The 23,033-nt window shown below is 42.2% G+C and overlaps 1 protein-coding gene across 1 annotated transcript in view; it reads left to right on the top strand.

The window, feature by feature from the left end:
- The window catches only part of LOC143928089 (uncharacterized), a 111,293-nt gene that overhangs the window by 37,031 nt on the left and 51,229 nt on the right, over positions 1 to 23,033 (top strand). Inside the window, exons 13-18 of the mRNA XM_077452709.1 lie at positions 569 to 829; positions 974 to 1,234; positions 9,143 to 9,400; positions 11,611 to 11,868; positions 19,304 to 19,564; positions 21,273 to 21,530. Of these exons, the coding sequence (XP_077308835.1) occupies positions 569 to 829; positions 974 to 1,234; positions 9,143 to 9,400; positions 11,611 to 11,868; positions 19,304 to 19,564; positions 21,273 to 21,530 (1,557 nt within the window). The remainder of the gene's footprint in view (positions 1 to 568; positions 830 to 973; positions 1,235 to 9,142; positions 9,401 to 11,610; positions 11,869 to 19,303; positions 19,565 to 21,272; positions 21,531 to 23,033) is intronic.

Raw genomic sequence — 23,033 nt, 5'->3', positions numbered from 1 at the left:
ATACACACCAAACTGAGCATGTGCAGCCTGACTCCAGTAACTCTGTCTTATCGGGACAAGTTTTGGAGACAATGCAAGAAGGGGAAGATCAGAGAAGATGGGATTAAACAATGCAGAGGATTAACCCCTTGTGTTCCAGAGTGAGTATTACAAGCATGCTACACTGCATATACAGACTGATTTTACTGTTGTGGGTTTAGTAACACTTTAACTACAATCTGAAAAATTGCAGAAAGCATAATAGATAGCAATGGGGTTGATTTACTAAAGGCATATAGACTGTGTACTTTGCAGGTGCAGTTGTACCCTGTTATGGCATTTGCTCCAGAGCCTAGTAAATGAAGTGAAGCTTCACTTTGCAAAGAATACCCAATCACATGCAAGGAAAATGGAGAAAAAAAACAATTTTTTTGCTTGCACATGATTTGATGATGAAAGTCAGCAGAGCTTCACCTCATTTACTAAGCTCTGGAGCAAACGCCTTTGCAAAGTCAATTTTCTTTTAAGAAATCAACCCTACAGTTTGATTCCATAAATAGTTACTTGTTTCTCTTTGTGTGATTTACAGCCCCCTGTATTCCAACAAACATTAACACAGCCGTGGACTGTGTGAGCGGCTCAGCACTGGTCTCATGGAGCCAGTCCCTCGGAGCTTTGAATTATACATCTATTCTGATTGGACCACAAGAAGAAAAATACAATTGTAGCAGTCAAGAAACATCATGTTGGGTTCCAGACATAGTATGTGGGGAGAAATACACAGTGGCAGTGCAGGCACAGAATGAAGTCTGCAGCAGCATGGTACATAACATCACCGATCTTCAAGCATGTAAGATTTGCTTCCCGTGCTTATAAGTGTTTTCACATGATCCTGTCATTAATTTGATGATTTTAATTTATTTATTATTTATTTTCTTTAATCGTAAAACAGTAGATAATATTTAATTTTTTTTTTTTTATATATATCATTTAGGTTCTTGTGTACCTCAAAACATATCCATATTTAATCCTTGTACCTCTGATGCAGTCAGGCTGCATTGGACAGAGCCCATTGGTGCAGTGCTTTACAAGTCCTTTGTCACATCCTCACTTGGGGAGATACATACATGTGAAACAACAAACAACACCTGTGACATTCGTGAACTTCAGTGTGGTGAAACATATAGTGCAACTGTCACGGTCTTCAATATTCAACAAGCTAATGTGAGCTTAGATGTGCAGACATTTCTAACAGGTATTTCTTTATTTATTAAGAATTTATGGAACATTGTACATCCACAGCCCTAAAAGTTAGAAGACTGTGCGGGAAATTGATATCAATAACTGCAGTATAACCCTTGTATACTAATACAGTGCAATATATAAATGTTTAATTCTAAGTACTTTGTATAACAATTTTTTTATTAACTGATGAATTATTTAAAGTGAAATTGTCACAAGTTTAATAGCATAGTAAACAATGGTTTAAGGCAAGCTCATGACTACTATTGGTGGCTGGGCAGTATAAAAGCAGATTTGTTAGGCTCAAATATAAGCAGGAGAGGCAGATTTTATATTGCGTAGTGCACCCCCGAAGGAGCCACAGAATGATTACACCCTCTAAATCTGACTCCCGGGGGCAAAACACCCAATATTACTGCATCAACCACTCTGACACACCCTGATAAGAAATTAAACTACACTAATTTAAGTGAAGCTCTGATTATATTCCCAAAGGACAGCTTAAACCAGGACAACCACCCAGCAAGAAACAGTACAATACAATACCCCTAATTCTATACAGGGAACTACTATACTAAAAATGGCAGGAGAGGGAAGGAACAACCGGGCCTAGATTTTTTTTTTTTTTTTTTTAACCAATTATTAGATCAACTAAACTTTTGTAGGGACCCTAAGGGCACAGTGGTGATGGCAGGATTATAGCAACAAGACCCATTTCTTTTGACTGTGCTGCCGCCAAGTCACCCTAACATGACCCTGATAAGTCCAAGTCTGCCTTGCAGGTCTTTGCAATGTCATTGATATAGGATTCCCCGTGTAAGGATACCGATAGTTGATAACATCCTAAAATTGAAGAAAAAATGTATTGTCATAGAGGGCAAGCCTTATCAGTCAGTGGGCCATTACAAAGAATAAACTATCAAGTGCTTATACAGCTGACTGAATTCAATTTCAGGAGTATAGCAAGTTCAGTGTAAAGGACAGATAGGAGGAGAAAAGGAAATTATCCATATAACAATATTAAAGTTCAGGTGGTGAACTAACAAAGTCAATGCAATTGTCTGCACGTGGTGTGATTGGTTGTGGGGGTTTTGAAGAGGCGGCAGAGGCAAATTGTGGTAGACTAAAGCGCCAGTGTCTACTAAGCAGAGGAAAGGATGAGTTGGCAGCCCTCTCACCAGCTACTGTACTTCAGCAGTAGGTCCTATTGGTGGAGGGGCCCCACATAAGATGATGCACTGGATTCAGATGGACTTGCTGGGGTCTTCTGCATACTTAGTATGGTTCCCTGACTTGATTGGTGTACCTGTGTTTCTGTGAGGACTGACTGGTGACTCTACTGTGTGGTTCCAGAACACTGTAGGTGGACCAGCATTATCACTTTAAACAGCAAGTAAACTCTCCCACTCTGATGCTTCTTTTCATTTAGTCCATTATAATAAGTAATTATAAAACTATAGCCACTGTAATCCAGCCCAAATTGCATATTACTTACTGTTTAAAGAAACTTTAAAAAACTTGTTTCCAGGGGTAAGGCCGCCCTTACATTGAGCACTTCCTGTACTGTTAACCAAGCCTCATTCTCAATCCAACGTTTCTATGGCAACCCTGCTTCCCTGTTCATAGCTGACTTGTTTTATTTCATAGTATTTACTTGTGCCAATTGTCTAATGTTTGCCTTTGTCAGTCTTATCAGCTTCAACTGATAAGACTGCAGTAATGGGCAGCTTTACACTGCATATGATGGCACATGGTCACATGGTGTGTAGGAGAAAGCTCTAAATGATTCTGCAGCCTCCTGGGATATCAGTAGTGTGCCGTAGGAAGTCCCGATAACAGATAGACAAGCATATATAGAGTGTGCCGTGAATCAGGGGAGATCTGGGCATGCTCAGTGACATCATTCTAAAGAACAAAAAGGATTACAACAATACTAAGCAAGTAAGGAGATATCTGCAAGCAGTGTTCATTAGGGCTTTTTATGCTGATTTACATGGGACAAAGTTGTGGGGGAGTTTTTACAACCACTTTAAGCTGTAAGTGGATGGGCAATGCCTCTCTGTGTCTCTGGGCAGGTAAGGGACTGGCTGTTTTGAAGCAGATGCTGCGGAGTCCACACTCTGCTTTTTCTTCTGTCTCTTTTCCCAATCTAGCGCCAAGTGCTCCTACTTTCCCAGGTGGCTTTTTAAATGGTCCCCCTCTCTCCTCCTCTTTGGATTTTGAGAGCCTCTGAGAACTGTAGTCTCATTCTCAGCAGAAAATCGTTCCACTTGGATCTAATAGAACTACACATCCCATAATTCCTCTCTTCAACACCCTCCTCCCCTTGGCACCTGGTTTAAGCCAATCAGAAGGGGAAATGGAAGTCAATGGAAACTTAATGTGAGGACATGCTGGGACTTTCTATCCCACAGTGGTTGATGCAAACAGTTTTTACTTAAATAACTTTATGACAGCACCTGGCTACACTGCAGTGTGTTATCTGAGAGATTAAAGCCATGACTTATGTTCAGTGGGTGGACAGTAAGTATGCAGCTTGATTAGACCATAAAATAAAAGACCAAGCAGGTTTTAACTTGCAATAGAAATTAGAGCACATTATTTGAGAGACAACTGCAAACATTGTACAGTGGCTGGGCAGCTTGGTTGACTGTAATATATTGTTCATCACTATTTTCTTGAACCCCCTCCTCGCTGCCTTCCCACCTTTCTCCCTTCTTTGTTCCTCTTTTATTTCTTCTTGATGTATTTGTTTGTTTCTTTTTCTTTCATAGTTTGGTACACTTGTTATACACTTTAACATTAATAGGTTTCTGCCTTATAATGCTGTGGTCCTGCCAGTGTATTTAGGCATGGACTGAATGGTCTAACACTGTAAATCCCAAATTTTTTTTCATTTCTTAAGGCCCGTACACAGGATACGAAAATCAGATGGAAAACGTTGTACGACGAGCTGTCTGACGATTTTTAGATCGTTAGTACGGTGCTTTCGACAGCCGATTTCGCTTTTTCAACTCAACGTCTGATTTTCGATTCATTAGTACGGTTTTCGTATGAAAAAAATCGTAAGAGCAAGATTACGCATGCTCAGAAACTAAAGAATACATATAAAACTTTTCAACACATTACGTCACTTCTGACGTTGTATTCTGTCGTCCGAAAATGTTTTTATAGTAACCTCTTCACTTTCGACATGAGACTAGCATGCCACAAAAAACGGACGTTCGGTTGTCCAAAAATCTGAGCTTGTGTATGAGGCTATAAGGGCGTTTTCACACGGGCTGTCCGATCAGGTCCGCCTGTCAGTTTTTCAGGCGGACCTGATTGGATTCTCCCGTCTTCTCTATGGAGCAGCCACCATCTGGTCCGATCCTGTCCACCAAAAACAAACGGATGGAAATGGACAGGCGATACGTTTCCATTCGATTTCCCCATAGAGGTGAGCAGGACTCTGCCACAGCGGAGTGTACATGGACCTGTCATCCACCTGCTTAGCGGGGATCAACTTTCTTCCTTTAGCTCTTTTACTAGCGGTGGCCCGGTCTTCTGTCGCCACCTCTTCTTCCGACTTCGGGGGTCTTGCCCCCCTCTTCGGTTCTTCTTGCCGGGCCTCCACTCCTTCTTCCAGCTCTTTTACTGGCGGTGGCCCGGTCTTCTGTTGCCGCTGTCGCCACCTTCTCTTCTCTTCTTCTTCCTTGAGATGTTGGCTCAACGCTGTCTCTGGCCGTAATGACAGGGGCGTGTTGCGCGGTGACTTATATAGGGACAATGGGTGGGGTCACCGGGTGATGTCCCCACCCATTATGATGTCACAGTCCCAGAGGATGCAAGACCCCTGAAGTCGGATGAAGAGGTGGCGGCGGCGACAGAAGACCAGGCCACCGCTAGTAAAAGAGCTAAAGGAAGAAAGCAGAGGCCTGGCAAGAAGAACCAAAGAGGGGGACAAGACCCCTGAAGAGGGGGACAAGACCCCCGAAGTCGGAAGAAGACCCCCGGAGCTGTGCAATAAATGATTTTGAAACCTTGTGTTGTGTTTTATTTAAATTTTTTTCACAGGTGAATGGGTAGGGGTACATTGTACCCCATACTCATTCACATAGGATGGGGGGCCGGTATCTGGGGGCCCCCTTATTAAAGGGGGCTCCCGGATTCCGATAAGCCTCTCGCCCGCAGACCCCAACAACCAATGGCCAGGGTTGTCGGGAAGAGGCCCTTGTCCTCATTAACATGGGAACAAGGTGCTTTGGGGTGGGTGGGCGCACGGCCCCTCCTTCCCCAAGGCACCCCCCATGTTGAGGGCACGCGGCCTGGTATGGCTCAGGAGGGGGGGCGCTCGCTCGTCCCCACCCCCTTTCTGACCGGCCAGGCTGTGTGCTCGGATAAGGGTCTGATATGGACTCTGGGGGGGGGGACCCCATGCCGTTTTTTCAGTGTAGGGCTCCCCCTTTAAGTCCATACCAGGTGGCGGGGCCAGCGACGTGTCAATCTTGCTGCCAAAGGCGGCGACATTGACCTCCCTCGCTAGTCCCGTCTACCTGGAGCCGCGTTCAAAATGAATGGACTTTCCTCCGTGTGTGGGCAAGTCCGTTCATTTTCAAAAGTACGGCGGACTCCCGCCAACAGTCTGGCGGACATGTCCACCGGAAAATCCGGTTGTGTGTTGGCAGGTCCGCTCATTCGGAAAATCCGGCGGATCTCCGCTTCAAAGTCCGGCGGTTTGTCCGCCGGGCTAAGTCCACTGGACAGTCTGATCGTCTGTACGCGGCATAAGTGTACCCTAACCACTTGCCGACTGCCGCATGTACATTTACGTCGGCAGAATGGCACGGCTGGGCATTTCAATTTGCCGCCGTGACCCTGCTGTGAGCTCCATAAGTAGGATCATGGGTCCCGTGGACAAGATGTCCGTGGGGATACCCATGATCATTTTGCGGAGAGGAAGAATGGGGAGATGCTAATGTAAACAAGCATCTCCCCATTCTGCCTAGTGACACTGTCACTGATCATAGCTCCCTGTGATCGGGAGCTATGATCAGTGATGTGTCACACGTAGCCACGCCCCCTAATGGTTAGATTCACTCCCTAGGACACACTTAATCCCTTCCTAGCCAGCTAGTGGTTAGCCCCTTCACTGCCAGTGTCATTTTTAAAGTAAGTAACTGATTGCTGTAAAAATGACAATGGTCTCAAAAATGTGTCAAAATTGTCTGATGTGTCTGCCATAATGTCGCAGTCATGATAAAAACTACAGATTGCCATCATTAATAGTAAAAAAAAAATATTAATAAAAATGCCATAAAACTATCCCCTATTTTGTAGACGTTATAACTTTTGCGCAAACCAATCAATAAACGCTTATTGTGTTTTTTTTTTTTACCAAAAATATGTAGAAGAATATGTATCAGCCTAAACTGAGGAAAAAAATAGATTTTTATATATTTTTCGGGGATATTTATTATAGCAAAAAAGTAAAAAATAATGCGTTTTTTTCAAAATTATCGCTCTGTTTTTGTTTATTGCGCAAAAAATAAAAACTGCAGAGGTGATCAAATACCACCAAAAGAAAGCTCTATTTATGAGAAGAAAAGGACGTCAATTTTGTTTGGGAGCCACGTCACATGACCGTACAATTGTCAGTTAAAGCGACGCAGTGCCGAATCGCAAAATGTGCTCTGGTCTTTGGCCAGCCAAATGGTCCGGGGCTTAAGTGGTTAAAGAATTTATTCTGTTTTGAAGGCAAAGGGTGGTCACACCAAATATTGATTTGATTTGGATTTCTTCTTCTGTTTATTTATTTTCCATTTTGTTCATTGATAAAAAAAAACTATTAACACTTCTATTTTTGAAAGCATGTGGAATTTACAGCATGTTTTCACTGCCTAAACATTTTGCACAGTAGTGTAAAAAAAAAAAAATCACAATACAAGGCCATATGTTTGTTAACAGAAGTTTTGGAGAAGGCATAAGACCTCTTTCACACCACACCGCCCATAGCGCGGGCGGTAAAACACCGCTATTTTTAGCTGCGTTTTACCGCCGGATTTGCGGCGCATTTCGCCCGCTAGCGGGGCGCTTTTACCCTCCGCTAGCGGCCGAGAAAGGGTTAAAACCGCCGGCAATACACTGCATTAGCGCGTTTTGCCGGCAGTATTACAGCGCTGCCCCATTGATTTCAATGGGGAGCAGCAGTGGAGGAGCGGTAAACACACCACTCCTTCACCGCTCCAAAGAAGCTGCTGGCAGGACTTTTCCCTGACGTCCTGCCAGCACACCGCTGTAGTGTGAAAGCCCTCGGGCTTTCACACTACAAACAATGGTGCAGCTTTTTTAGGGCAGATTGCAGGCGCTATTTCTAACGCTATAGTGCCTGCAAAACACCCTGGTGTGAAAGGGGTCTAAATGCTGCTGAGCAATGAGACTCATACCTAGAAGCAGAAGGCAGCACACATAAACTTCTACCAGGTTACACAAGACTGATGTCAGGAACTGCATATGTCATCTCAAGGGACAAGTTTGGCCAAAGCTCACAGCTGTTGGCTGACATCACTTAGCTGGTCCAGAATCTGGAGGGATGTCCACTTTAATTTCAGGATCCACCCAGATGCCTAACCAGCAGCTAGCTCAGCCTCTAAGCGTGCTGCCCCCTCCAAAGACCTGCACTCCAGTCGGATGTATCTGAAGTGTCTATATCACCTCGCATATACACTCAATGATACTGGAGGTAGTATTGCACAATAAATATGCAGAAGGACAGATGAAAGTTGCTGTGCCATTTTCACATTGTAGATAATTTACAAATAAAAAAAACCCCTTTCAGTGATAGTTTCACCTACCAAGGTTTATATGTTTCTGTGCAACTGTGTTAACCCCATCTTGATCAAATGATAACAAAGAAGCCAGAGAACTATCTAAAGACTCACACACTGAAAGCAGGCCATGTAGTCCAGCACTCTGTCCAATGTCAGTGCTACAAGCTCTTCCAGACCACTTCCCCTTGGCCCCAGAAGCAACCGCTCTTCTCATATTAATCTGGCAGCCATGGCAGTACTGGCAGCCTAGGTCTGACGGAATGAATCCGTTGGACAATTCGATCGTGTGTGGGCTCCATCGGACCATTGCTGTCCAAAAATCTGACGGACTTTAGAAAAAGAACATGTTTCACATTTTTCCGACGGACACCAGTCTGGTCGAAAAATCAGTTTGTGTGTATGCTAGTCTGACGGACAAAAAACGACGCTAGGGCAGCTATTGGCTACTGGCTAGAAACTTCCTTATTCTAGTCTGGTCGTACGTCATCACGTTCGAATCCGCCGGACTTTGGTGTGATTGTGTGTGGCCAAGTCCGTTCATTTGGAAAGTCCATCGGAAATCCGCCTAAATGCCGTCAGGAAAACCGTTGGACCTCATCCGAAAAGTCTGCTCGTGTGTACGTGGCATTACTCTACTTACCACATATAGGTCCCTGACACTACTGTCATTGCTTATTAGCTAGGAAAAGTAAATACAGACTCTGGGGCACCCAGTGGCACACAAAAAAAAAAGAGAGATTAACATACCAAGATGAGTGGTCTGCATTAGAAATAGCACAGTGGGAGTGGCTTAAGAGGAATAGGTTAAATAGGATCTGATGAATGTGGTAATTTAGCACGCTTGTCCTCTAATCTAATGTCCAAATTGGGCCCAAAGTGTCAATATTTTGTGTGGCCACCATTATTTCAGTGTCATTTCTTCGATGTTGTCACATGAAAAGATATAATAAAATATTTACAAAAATGTGAGGGGTGTACTCACTTTTGTGAGCTACTGTATATTTTACAGGCTTACTTTGATTGCATTTTGAGGATATTACCCTATGAATTATATGTTGAGTATATTACTCTATAAAATATCAATGTTTATGCAACTTTTTTGTGTTTCGCAGCACCATGTATTGCTTCAAATATAAGAGCGCAGTTTCAATGCGGAACCAACATGGCGTCTTTATTATGGGATCCTTCCCAAGGAGCTAGTTCATATGTGGCTCTTGTGACTGGTATAAATGGTTGGAATAGCGTATGTTCATCAAATAGCACAACATGTGATATTTATGACTTGGAGTGTGGACAAATGTACAGCGTATCACTCATAGCATCTAACTCCGACTGTAACAGCATGTCCAATGCTACCGATATCTACAGTGGTAAGACCTGCTAGAGAAACCGTGTATTACTGTTACTACTACATGTCATATAAATCTTTATAATACAGATCATTTTGAGTAATATGACAATTTGATAATCATTATATGGCCAGTATTCTGGCTTGATGTAGTTTCATTTTTTCTCTCTGGAAAAGCATTACGTTTGTGTGAACTGACTCAGTACTGAGATAAATGTACTAACCACCTTCTGAAAATTCTAGCTGATTGGCTGTCTCTGCGTTTAATACTTTGCGACATAAAGCATGCACATCAGTAAAGACAGAGGGAAGTCAGAATAATCATACAGTATATATTTGAGCAATCTCCAGACTTCTGTTAAAGGAAGTCACAAGCCCCAAAGAAATCAGAGGTGCAAATCGCACCAATCTGCAGCTTTGAAATCACGCTGAATTAGCGCGATTTCAAAACCTCACTAGTATGAAACCAGGGCTAAACGGCACAGAGAACATTAAAAATACACTGCAAATCACAGTATATGGGCGCACATTGCTTAAACAGCAATCCAACCTTAGTCTTTAAATTCAAGGTCAACAATGACATTTTCTATGTATTAGTCACCTCACTCTTCACACATGTACATTATAGCTTCTTAGTTGAAGCTTAAATCCAGACAAATCTTTTGTTATTTTAGAGTAGGTAAGGCTTATGCCTCGTACACACGATCGGAAATTCAGGCAGCAAAAGACAGATGAGAGCTTTTCATCGGAAAATGTGACCGTCTGTATGCTCCATCGGAATTTTGCTGGCCGAATTCCCGCCAGTAAAAATTCGAGAGCATGTTCTCAATTTTTCAGACGGAAAAACTTTCTATCGGAAATTCCGATCGTCTGTGGCAATTCCAACGCACAAAATTCTGACGCATGCTCGGAAACAATTCAACGCATGCTTGGAAGCATTGAACTTCATTTTTGGGGCTCATCATAGTTTTGTACATCACCGTGTTCTTGATGGTTGTAATTTGGTGTGATCGTGTGTAGGCAACACAAGCTTGAGCGGAATTACATCGGGAAAACCATTAGAGCTTTTTCCGACTAAAATTCAGATTGTGTGTACGCAGCATTAGTGCCTCTGCTGGATTTTATATTGCTGCCTGTGTCCTTGTTTGTGAAATTTCCTCACTTCTTGTTCTACTCACACCCATCACTAATCCAGAAAGTAAAAACCTGACAGAGGTTTTAGAGACAATGTACAGGGTTGCTTTAATAGGTGGTGTGACAAGTTTCTGCAAAGCAGATACCACAAGGTGACTAAATTTGCTTTCCCCACGCTTCATCTGAGCCCTCGAAAAAACTGTTATTTCTAGGGAACATGCCACATACTCCCTCCCGCCATATAATGCAGTGCTGCTCAGTGTCTGCATGCCCTAGAGCAGTGATGGTGAACCTTGGCACCCCAGATGTTTTTGAACTACATTTGCCATGATGCTCATGCACTCTGCAGTATAGTTGAGCATCATGGGCCATCACTGCCCTAGACGCTCTCCCATAGACCCAGAGTCCATTTCTCTGTGGGAGAGAATCACCTTTACTTTCTGTCCAATTTACACCTATCTCTAAGACAGATAGGGGGAGATTTACTAAAACTGCTTCAAACAGAATATGGTGCAGCTGAGAATAACCAATCCAGGTTCTAGGATTTAGCCCCCGTTCAGTTCACATTGGTGCGATTTGACATGCGATTTGACAGGTGAAATTGCATGTCAAATTGCAACCTATTGCCGGCAATAGGAGTGTCCCAATCGGTGCAACGCCGACTTTGCAGAGCTGCACCGACTTCCAAAGGTAGTCCCTGCGCTACTTTTGACGACTTTGGGGGCGATTTTAACAGACATCTGCACATGAACCCGCACAGATGTCTTTCAAGTCACCTCTGAATTCAGACTGAAATATGTTTTTGAAATTGCGCAATTTTAAAGCCGTGTTCAGTGTGAACGAGGGCTTAATCAAAGCTAAATTGAACAAACTCAAGTTAAAAAGCTGATTGGTTACTATGCGCAGCTGTACCAGATTCTGTGTGTACCAGTTTTAGCAAATCTCCCCCATAGTGAGGGGCAATGTACCAAACAGGCACACAAACAGCAATAGAAAACCTGACAAGAGACTTCAACCTTCCATACTCTATCCCAACCAAAATCTTTTTTTTCTGTAGTTACATCATCAATTAACTTTTTTTGTCTTTTGATTCTCTAGCTCCCTGTATTCCACAAAATGTAAGAACAGAGGTTATCTGTGGAACAAATATAACAGATGTGTCATGGGACAGAACACCAGGAGCCAGGAACTACACAGCAACTGTGCGAGATTATGGTGGAAATACCTATTTATGCAGTACAGAGGAAACCACATGTAGAATTGAATCTCTAGAATGTGGTGAAAACTATCATGTTATAGTGACTGCACATGGAGAACAGTGTGACAGTAAAAGTGACATTGTTGAATTCCGCACAGGTATGTACGTTAGTACAGTATATTCCTTGTATATCAGATTTCCACAGTATGGCTACATTATATCAGTAGATCAGGGGTGGATGGACAAACTGCAAATTCCTTTGGGAACAAACCAGACCCTATGTCTGATCACTGAATATAAATGTCCTTTTTAAATAATAATTATTATATTTAATTTATTATGTATCATTTAATTTAATTATTATTATTTTTAATTTAACCTATTGCTTACTGGGCACTTAAACCTCCCTCCTTCCCAGACAAATTTTTAGCTTTCAGCGCTGTCACACATTGAATGACATGCTACACTGTACTCAAATTCAATTTTTATAATTTATTTCACACAAATGGAGATTTCTTTTGGTGGTATTTAATCACCACTTGGGTTTTTATTTTTTGCCAAACAAACAAAAAAAGACAGAAATTTTTGCAACAAAAAAAAAACGCTTCATAGTTTGTTATAAAATTTTTCAAATGGGTAATTTTTCTCCTTGATATTCGCTGATGAGGCTGCACTGATGGGCTGCACTGGTGGGCTGCATAGATAGGGCGACACTGATAGGCACAGTTAAGGCGAAACTGATAGGCACTGATAAAACTGCACTGATGGGCACTGATGGGTGGCACTGATGGGCACTGGTAGGTGGCACTGATGGGCACTGGTAGGTGGTATTGATAGGCAGCACTGGTGATGAGGCACTGATTGGTGACATTTTGTCCTGGAGAAAAGTGATTATCGTCCCCACTGGATGATTTACCTCACTTCTTATTCTGGTGATAACTCTAAAATTGCGGGTTTCCCTCATTTTCTCTCTTGGTGACAATGGTCACCAGAGCAAATAGAGTGGGTAAACACGTTCGTGAATTCCGCCAGCAAAAGTCCGATATGAGCTTTTGGCCGTAAATTCCGACCGTGTGTATGCTTCATCGGACTTTTGCTGGCGGAGTTCCCACCAGCAAAAGATTGAGAGCAGGTTCTCAATTTTTCGGTTGGAAAAAATTCCGATTGGAAATTCTGATCGTCTGTACCAATTTCGACGCGCAAAATTCCTACGCATGCTCGGAAACAATCTGACGCATTTTCTGAAGCATTGAACTTAATTTTCTTGGCTCTTTATAGTGTTGTATGTCACCGTGTTCTTGACGGTCGAAAGTTCAGAGAACTTTTGTGTGACCGTGTGTATGCAAGCCAAGCTTGAGCAGCATTCCATCGGAAAAACCATCCAAGATTTTTCCGGCGGAAAATCCGATCGTGTTAAAAAAAGGAATGTTTTGCTGTCCTCAACATGTGAAATTTCAGTTGCACCCAATTAAAACCTAAAATCAGGATGTGAAACTAATTATTTACTACAATAACACGACCACTTGAACCAGACTCAAATTTCTGTGCTTATTGACCTCTGTCAGTTATGAAATAGTGAATTTAGTGATAATACATTAATGAGGGACAACCATCTATTTCTGTGAAAAACAATATGCAGCTTGAAATTTTTTTAAAAATATTTAGCTAGTTTAGTACGCTTCTTACGATGCTTCCTTTTGTAGCCCTGAATAGTATCAGCAGTGCTGTTTTGCCTGCAGATAGTTGGCATCCTATTTTGTAAGTGAGATTACAGGGCTAATATCACCCTACTGACATTGTTTCCCTTAAGGTTTCTCATCTGCGGAGACCACATGACCTATGCTTTGGTAGAGATTGCATGAAAGGTGCCTAGCCAACACAAGATTATCAGGGAAAAAATATAAGAAATTGTTTTAAAATTAGAGTTACAATATATTCATTGCAATGTTGTTTCAAAGGTTGCATTTTTTGTTTTGTTTTGAGGGATCCACTTTAACCCCTTGACCACCGGAATGTTTAGCTTCCATTCCTAATCAGGGCAATTTGTGCTATTCAGCACTGTGCTACTGTGCTACTTTAACTGGCAATTGCGCCATCATACACAGTACAGAAATGAAATTTATATAATTTATATAATATAATAAGCTTTCTTTTGGTGGTATTAGATTACCACTGGGTTTTATTAGTTTTTATTATAAAAATTAAAAAAAATGAATATTTAGAAAAAAACAAAACACAAAAAAGATATTTTATATATTCTGTTATAAATTGTATCCAATAAATAAAAAAAATCTTCATACATCTAAGTTAAAATGTATTCTGCTACATGTCTTTGGTAAAAAAACAAAACTCAATAAGTTTAATAATTGGTTTGTACGAAAGTGGTAACATATACAAATGATGGCATATACTGTATACTGGAATTTACACAGCTATAGACGCTATAGCTATACTGTAGTGTAGCGGCCAATCTGGAGCTAAATGACACTATCTGGGAGGGTCACTAACTGACACTGACATCACTAGTGACACTAATACAATGATCAGTAGCAATACTGTACACTGACACTGTACTGACACTGGCTGGTAGGGTCACTAACTGACACTGACATCACTAGTGACACTAATACAATCATCAGTGACAATACTGTACACTGACACTGTACTGACACTGGTTGGGAAGGGGTTAACATCTAAGGACGATCAAGGGGTTAACTGTGTGCATAATAATATGTAATGTGTGTAATATGTGCTTCTTTCACATTCTGATCTAGCTATTTTTTTTCTCCCTGCTTTACAGGGGGGAGAAACAGCCTGATCACTATTCCTATGCACACAGAGTTCTGCATTTTTGCAGAACTGTGTCTGTGATTGGACACAGCTGATCAGCTGATTCCAACCAAAATCAGTCATTGTCAGAAATCTGCTGCAAAAATTCATGCTGTGCCCATTCACAGCACGGGTCGGCAGGGGGAACGCTCCCCAAACCTGGCAGACAGGTAGTAATGTACAGGTACGTTGTCTGGACTTCCTGTGTTGTTCACCAGCAGTAAAACTACTGTGGGTGGGAGGCAAGTAGTTAAGAAAAGTATTTGTATAAATAATTTGTTTCTATCAAGAGTGTCACAATGGAGGTAAATAATATCGACAGCATTCATGGAAAACATGAAGCTGCTTTAAACATTAATTGATGATAGCCTTTCATACTAACTCCCACACTTTGGTCAGAATTGTAATGAAAATGTAAATAGACTTTAACGGTGTTCGCGCGTTCAAACAAATTTTTTGCCTGTTCGCGTGTTCTGCTGTGAACCGAACCAAGGGGTGTTCGGGTCATCCCTATTCACAGGCATGGTGCTCTTTTTATCCATGTTTTCTGGTCACTTTTCAGAAAACATTTAACAGGCAGTAAGTTGGTGTTGTATTACATTTTTTAGTCACTTTTGGCGGGTAGTTAGGAAATTAAATACAGAATTTATGCTCCTTGGCAGCTCAAAGGTGCTCCTTGGAATTTGGGCCCCTCTATGTGTCTAGGCTGTAAAAAAAGTATCATACATGTGGGATCTCCATACTCAGGAGGGGTAGCTGTCAGGTCACCTTGAGGCCAGGTGACAGATGCACACCGTAGGGATCAGGAGTGCACCGCAAGGTTGTGGACCCTACGGCTGACTGCTGCGGACGGGGGTCAAGGTGATAGGAAGGCAGGGCCGCCAGAACACCAAGATGGATCCCACCGGGGTTAGAGCGTAAGATTCCCTGGGGTGCGGAGTCTAAGAGCCAGCAGGTGTTCACCAGAGCCTCTAGTGGTGAGGATGGACTTGGCTGCAACTGGCTCCAGGTCGCGACCCCCCATGGTCCCCCAGCTCACACCCACAGTAGACAACAGGAGGATAGGGATGGTGAGGGACAAGCCAAGGTCGGGGCCACAAGCAGACAGGAATAGTCAGGGACACGCCAAAAGGTCAGGATCACAGGCAAACAGGGATGGTCAAGGACACGCCAAAGTCGGTAACGTAACAACAGCAGAGCACACGGTAGGTAACAGGAAGCTAACACACAAAGGTTGATCAGCAGGGTTGGCCTGCAGTGCACAGGTTAATATAGAGTTCTCTGATAGGAGCTAGGGTGGAGCCATGCCAGAGGATGGATTATAAAAGCAGTCAGGTGAGGGTCGGCTAGTCTCTAGAAATGAACACATGAGACAGGTAAGCAGACGAACTCTATTGCATAACCATGACAGTAGCAGAATGAGTTTTGGGATGAAATTGTAAGTATGCCTAGACTGTTTTTTAAAGCAAAGAAAAAAAAGAAATGTAGCAGAATACATTTGTCCTAAAAATGAATTTCAGTATTTTTTCCTTTATATAGTTTAAAATAAAAACCCAGTGGTGATTAAATACCACCAAAAGAAAGCTATATCTGTCTATAAAAAAGATCTAAAATTAATTTGGGTACAGTGTTGCATGATTGAATAATTATCATTCAAAGTGTGACAATGCATAAAACTGAATAATGGCATGGACTGGTGACGGTTCTGGACTTGGTGGTTAATTAATTAGGGGCCAATGGCAATAATGCCCCTTACATCTGTAGCACTAGCTCCTGAAGGAGCTGCTGTAAAATTTGCCCAGATTCCTCACCAGTGGATTGCTCCACAGCCAGGCACACAATCTCAGCCACACTCTTCCTCAATAACCACTCTAGGGGTGTTGCTTTTGTTTTTGGAGAACTTGGATATGGTTAAAGCATTTGTTAACCCCCAAAAAATGGATTCTGCTCCTTTAAAGCATGTTATATGACACAGTGCTTGTCCTGTGCAATTTGGCCCCCTGTAACACATAAAAAACCTGGCTGATCCTGACAGTTTCTCCCCACCCCTCTGTAAACTGACCACGGTGTATCATGACTGCTGAGACCGTACACCGTGGTCAGTTTACTTGCCTCTGTCATCAGCAGCCTGCTATCTGCTCTCTTCTCTGCTCCTGTGTCCTCCTTCCCCCTCCCCTCTCTGTCTGTGTGTGAGCCACCCCTCCTCCCTCCTGCTGCTCTCATAACACTAACATGTATGCACCATCAGCACTGCCTCCTATTGCAGTGTCCCCCTCTCTGAATTATTTATAAATATAAATGCTGTAAATACCTCATGTAAGAGTGGAGATTGCGATCTCATGACCAGCCAGCTCTCGCCTCCTCCCCTCTTCCTCCTCTCCAGACTGACATCAGCAGAGGAATCTCAGCCACGCCCACTATATCTCTCAGAGGAGAAATAGAGAAAGCTGGCCAGACATGTGATCGCAATCTCAGCAGTGAAATTAGGTATTTGCAGAATTTATTTTTTATAAATCACACACAGAGGGGAATACTACAATAGGAGGCAGTGCTGATGATGTATACAGGTTAGAGGGAATTGAGTGGGATACTCCAAAAATAGAAACTATGCACAGATTTGAGGACAATTGACTCCTTTCTGAACAGCTGAAGCAGAAGTCCTTGCTTATAGCAAACTGAGGACTTGGCTTTGTAGTGGAAACAGTTCAATGCAAACTCCATTCTTTAGAGCCACAAGAGCAGAATTGCACAAGAGGTAACCTAAAAGTCTCCAATCTCTCAGAGCAGTCTATACTCACAAAATGTCCAGGGACGGTTGGTTGCCTCCTTTCAACTTCCAAGCGAAAATTTTCTCCAGTGATATCAGACTAGATCTTCAGCAGGCAGCCTCTCAGTCAACTCTCCTTAGCTTCAGCATCCAGGCCGTCAGGTCACCCACATAAGGCCTCACAAACAGCAAGCACATGGCAGCATTGCCCTAGAGGGCTACTGCCCTCCAGGCTGGACTGATCCTCTGTAGGTAAAGACCCAGAAGCTCAGTCTCTCAGAGTATTGATGCATACTCTCAGTAGCCTTCAAGGCACTGCTCCCTGGGATTAGCCAGGGCTACATAAATATTCATACTGCCATCTGCATAGTTCTACCCCTATGTTCCAGAGACATTTACCACTCTCTAGAAAGCAGAGGGAGCCATCGGACTAGCAGCAGCTGAGAACACTGAACTGACCTAATAAATACAAATGCAGTGAGCACAGCTAGAATTACAGCCACACTGGTTACAGGGAGACAAGCTAAAAGCACACCCAACTCTACTGAACACAGTGAGCTAGCACTAAATATAACCAATCCTAGCACCTATCTAAGAGAATACTTCACATTATGTAGGGATAATGTTTCCTTTACAGTGGTGATTAGAATGCTACACTTGCAGACAGCTAAAAAGATCACTGGTGTCCTGGAACTGGCTTTTCCAAGTGTGTTTGGACCCAAAACTATGCAGACACCTTCAGATGGAAGGTCAATCAACCACCGAACGGCTGCTCCAACCTCTATACAGTATGTTTCTTATCTTGAATTCATCCATATTTGCTCAGAGATAGCTGGAAAGGGTAGGGCATGTATTAAAGGGGGTAAACGTTGTTGTGCTTTCAAGATGAATTGTGATACATATGTCCTTAGGTGTGATGGTCATGATCCTGGTTGCTCATATGAAAAGGAGCATCCTGACCAGAAACATTGCCTGAAATTAGAAATTCATTGGCAGTCTGTCACCCTTCTCTGCAACAAATGGCTCAGCTTGTGACAGGTTCATGTAAATGTTGGTATGAATTTGTTGCAGGACTGTGTGTAGGAAGTAGGTTTCAGCCAAACTGACAGTGACTGTAGAGAGAGGCATAATGTGGCTGGGTTGTCTTGAGCCCAAACAGGCAAAGGTCCAGAGGTTGTGAATCCTATGCTTTCCCTTCTTGTCGGGATCCTTTCCTTACTGCTACTACTTTCCCTAACAGACTGGGTACCTTTCCCTATGCTACTCACTCACAAAATACACACCAAACCCAGGGGCCAGTGTCTTATATGGACTCTACCACACCTAAGATGGTCATCAGAGTCACATGGACAGCCAGCATTCAATCGGATCCCTGCCCCAGTGACTCAGGAAACCATAGAGGAACCAAGTTCCTTGTGACTTCCTCTCCCTCTGTACTGCCGTAGCAGTTGAGCGCCACTTGCAGTGAAGACAGCAGACTACACCTGCCTACATACATGACACAATTTTCACTTCCACTCTCCTTACCACCAATATGATGATGTTACTTAATGAATATGTAGCAGCCATAGCACCAGTATGTAAAACTGTCACATTGTCACAAGTGTCACATGTCAATTTGCTGTGGATCAAGCTTACATGAATTAGGTGCAGGACTTTCCAATATGGTCCAAACATTTCTCTATTTGGATTGATTTTTTGAGACAGTCACATAAACTAAGTTGGGGAGGGGTAGAGCCCATATCCATAACCTGTTTTTTTTTTTTTTATATGTAGGATGTTGTGGAGGGCTCCTCAACCAGAAAATAAACTGTAAACTGTAAAATACAGACCTAGTAGGACTGGCTGTGGGTCTTTTCTACTTTCTAATATGGCCAAAGCACCAGAAAAGTGTTGCAAATGCTTATTATTGAATTATATGCAGATTATTATTACTACTGTTATGTTGTTCCTGCTAATACTGTTAAAGTGATTGTTAGATGTGTTCACTTCTTCAGGTCCATGTATTCTGTATGTACTGGAGGTGTTGCCTTCCTGTACCTTAGACTTCTTAACACTGTCATGGGTCACTACCTTGGGAGCAGATTATTATGTTGGAACACTAACAGATCAGAATGGGGAAACACTGACTTGTCGTACTTCAGATCAGACCTGTGACATCAAAGGTCTACAATGTGGGGACACCTACAATGTAACTTTAACAGCATATAATGAGCAGTGTAATAGTGGAAAGAGTCTACCCACCTTGCTATCCACAGGTATGCATTACTATAGAATCAGCACTGTAAACATTGAGTCGAATGCTGCGTGCAGCCTTTATTTCTTTTTTTTTTTTCCTCTGTAGTTTTTGCAGATTTTGTTCACTGTGATTTCAAAGTGATGCATTTAGAAACTTTACATTAATGCATTAATAATAATTTCTTTATTGACAAGTAATTTTAAAGTAGTCATTCACCTCTAATAAATAAATTCTGCTCCAAATCAGTTTTTCTACCTTTGCTATGTACAAAAAATATATGTTTTTGGTTTAAAAAGCAAAAATGTCTATAGAAATAAAGATAAAACACCTGCACCTGGGTAACCAAAAATGTTTACTGGTATCATGAGCATCTGCTGTCTTTGCTATATAAGTCTATGCAACTATTTGTAGAAAAAAAGATTGTTCTCTGTGTGATGAAATTCGGACACCCTGACTGGGTATCTCTGCCAAGAAGCTGCTTCTTAAACTCTGGAACATGAGACCAGCAAATCTGGATTTAGTTACCCCAATAACTAGGCAACACCAGTTTAAGAGTAAACCAGAATAAGAACTGTTTATTTGAACAAGAATACAGGGTTTTATACACTTGAGAAGGAGGTCGCCAAACATATTAACAATGGCCCAAATCAGCACACAATGGTTTAGCTAACAAGGCACAGCTGACTCATGGCTAATCCCATTACAGAGGATCCTTAATTAATCACCTGGATGACTGAGACTTGCTGGTTCCAAGCTCAGAAGGTACAATATACATTATAATAAGTATAAACACAGCAAACCTACAAACAATAGCAGGAAATCTACTTTCAAAAACACATTATCGCCAGGGGCACCAGACAGATGGCTTGCTGATGACATCAGCATCTGCTATGAGTTCCACAGTGTGGATCAGTCACTATTGTTAATGAGACAGCTATGCCTTTAACATGGATCCCAGAGTCTGTGTGTCTTGGGGAGACATGGACTTGAATCCAAAGTAACATCACTTCAAGGGTCCCCAGGCTCACAAAGAGTAGTGTTCCCTTAAAAGCCAGGGCCCATGATCAGTATTCAAGAGGCTGGCATTCAGTCCCCTCCAAAAGCTTCTGGATACAAAGTCCAATTATTCTCGTCTAAGTAAAAATATAGCCAAGATCAAAACTTTTCTTTTTCATTTTGGATAGAGTAGTGAATGATCAGGGTGTTTGTCATCTATTTGCCATTCCATAGATTTCGCTTCACTTCCAGTCCTGTAGACGTAGCAATATTGACGGGAGCTTCCTGAGCTTGGCACAGCTCTGCCTCATAAGCTAGTAGAAATTGGAAAAGAGCCTGCTATTAGCTGATTCTGGGTCACAGGAATACAAGTAAGTGTACTCCTTTAACCCACAAGAAAAGCATTGGCCATACGTCTCTTTTAAATACAAAATTATAGAGGCCCAGGAAAAGTTTGGGGCCAATTAGGAGGCAGGGAGGGTGCTACTATTATTATTGCTACTACTAATAATGCTTATGTTACTGTACCAATCTGTCAGACTTTCAGATCAGTTCTGTACGCCTTTCCTAGAACACAAATTTTGCTTGCAGTTTTCCAACGGAAGGTGTAAAAAAATGAAATATATATTTCCTACTGTGCTTTTCTCTCTATTATAAATAAAACTTTTATTCCTGATATGAAGTTTAAGCTGACAAACTTTAGTAACATAATTTTGGGCATTTTTTTTCAGCGCCTTGTGTCCCAACTAATCTGAGTAGCTCTGTGGACTGTGACACGCAGTCTGTAACTGTATCATGGGAAGTTGCCCCAGGAGCAGCAGTATATTCATTGACAGCTATTAGTGGCCTACATGAGACTTCTTTCATAACCACAAACACATCTTATGAATTTACAGACTTGTTATGTGACAGGGTTTATGAAATTACAGCAAGCAGCACTTCTGACAGTTGCAATAGTCAAGGAAACAGTTCACTTCATGTTAAAACAAGTAAGTATGACAATAGTTTTCGTGTAACATGCATACCCACTAACTGTTCCTAATTTCTAAGGACAGTCCCTGTAATTCCAAATTTGTCCATGCAATTTCTGTCATTGAAAATTTCTCTGCTTTAGATGCCTTATTATTTGACTTTCTGCATAATCCTATATATGTAATTATAAGTCTAGCTAACTTTGTATTAAACACCCCTGGTTCAGTACAATACAGTACAATAGTTCTTCATCTATACAACTGAATGAATAATTCCTACCCCAGTCAATTAACTTGCTACCAGATAGTAAATAGTTACCTATTTTGGTGTTGGGGTGATTTGGCTCATGTAGCAGATGCATTTTTCAAAGGGTTATGCCAGTCCAAACTGCATTTTAGGGCATGGCAGCCCACTTTTATTAACCTGAACAGTTCACATAGCAATTAGTTTCCCACACAGAGGTTTCCACCATCAACATAAAAATTCAATAGAAAATACAGAGCCACCTGGCTTTCTTGTCAGCAGCACTGCAGCTCTCCTTGCCAGTCCCTCTGTCTGACTCTGTTGCCCAGTTCTCCTGGTTCCCTTGGCTCACTTAGCCTTTAGTCGCAGTGCCCTGCAGCACTGCCCACTCCTGGCCTCTAAATAGGGGTTCTGATACCTCGATAGGAGCCCACCTGACTCCTGGGATTAGACCTCCTGTCTCAACTCTGATAGCTGGGCACCTCTGACCCCTGGTTTAGACCTCCTGTCTCCTGACTGCTGGCTGAAGCCCCTCTGACCCCTAGTTGAGTCCTTCTGTCTTTATTATGGAAGCTGTTTTCAAACTGGGAGCCCTGTGCTATCCTCAGGCTCGAGTATATAATGACCCTGCCCACCTGCATACTCACACAGGCTGCAGGCATCAATGCCTAAACTGGCTCGCAGGATTGTACGGTCCATCTCACCCAAGACACTTTCGAATCTTTAAGCTCCAGGCCCCAATTTATGTGTACAGAATCCAGAGAAAACCAAAAACACAACTTTCTCTACTCAGAAACGATAGTCTGAAACCCCACATTAAAAATTTGAATCCTGTGATATTTTCTACTACACTTTCACAGTGACAGGGCCTCGCACTTTCCTTTTACTAAAGGAAAATCCACTTTGCACTGCAAGTGCACTAAAAGTGCACTTGGAAGTAAAGTCGCTATAGATCCGAAGGGGACATGTGAGGAAAATAAAAAACAGCATTTTAGCTTGCACATGATTGGATGATAAAATCAGCAGAGTTTCCACTTATTTCAGATCTACCCCTTCGATTTAGAGCGACTGCACTTCCAAGTGCACTTTCAATGCACTTTCAAGTGCACTTGAAGTGCAAAGTGGATTTGCCTTTCGTAAATAACCCCCTGTGTATAGATTATTATTCTTTCCACATATTCTATACTTAATTGAATGTTAATGTTAAATGAATGATAAATGGTTTCTGTGGACTGCAGGGGTGTGATGAAATGTTCTATACATGTCAACTGAATGGA

The sequence above is a fragment of the Lithobates pipiens genome, unplaced genomic scaffold, assembly GCF_037356315.1.
Source record: "Lithobates pipiens isolate NorthernLeopardFrog02 unplaced genomic scaffold, aLitPip1_a1.2 Scaffold_23, whole genome shotgun sequence".
In the NCBI taxonomy this organism is placed as follows: Eukaryota; Metazoa; Chordata; class Amphibia; order Anura; family Ranidae; genus Lithobates; species Lithobates pipiens.
The sequence above is the reverse complement of the archived record's forward strand: the minus strand, read 5'-3'. Positions and strand labels throughout refer to the sequence as shown.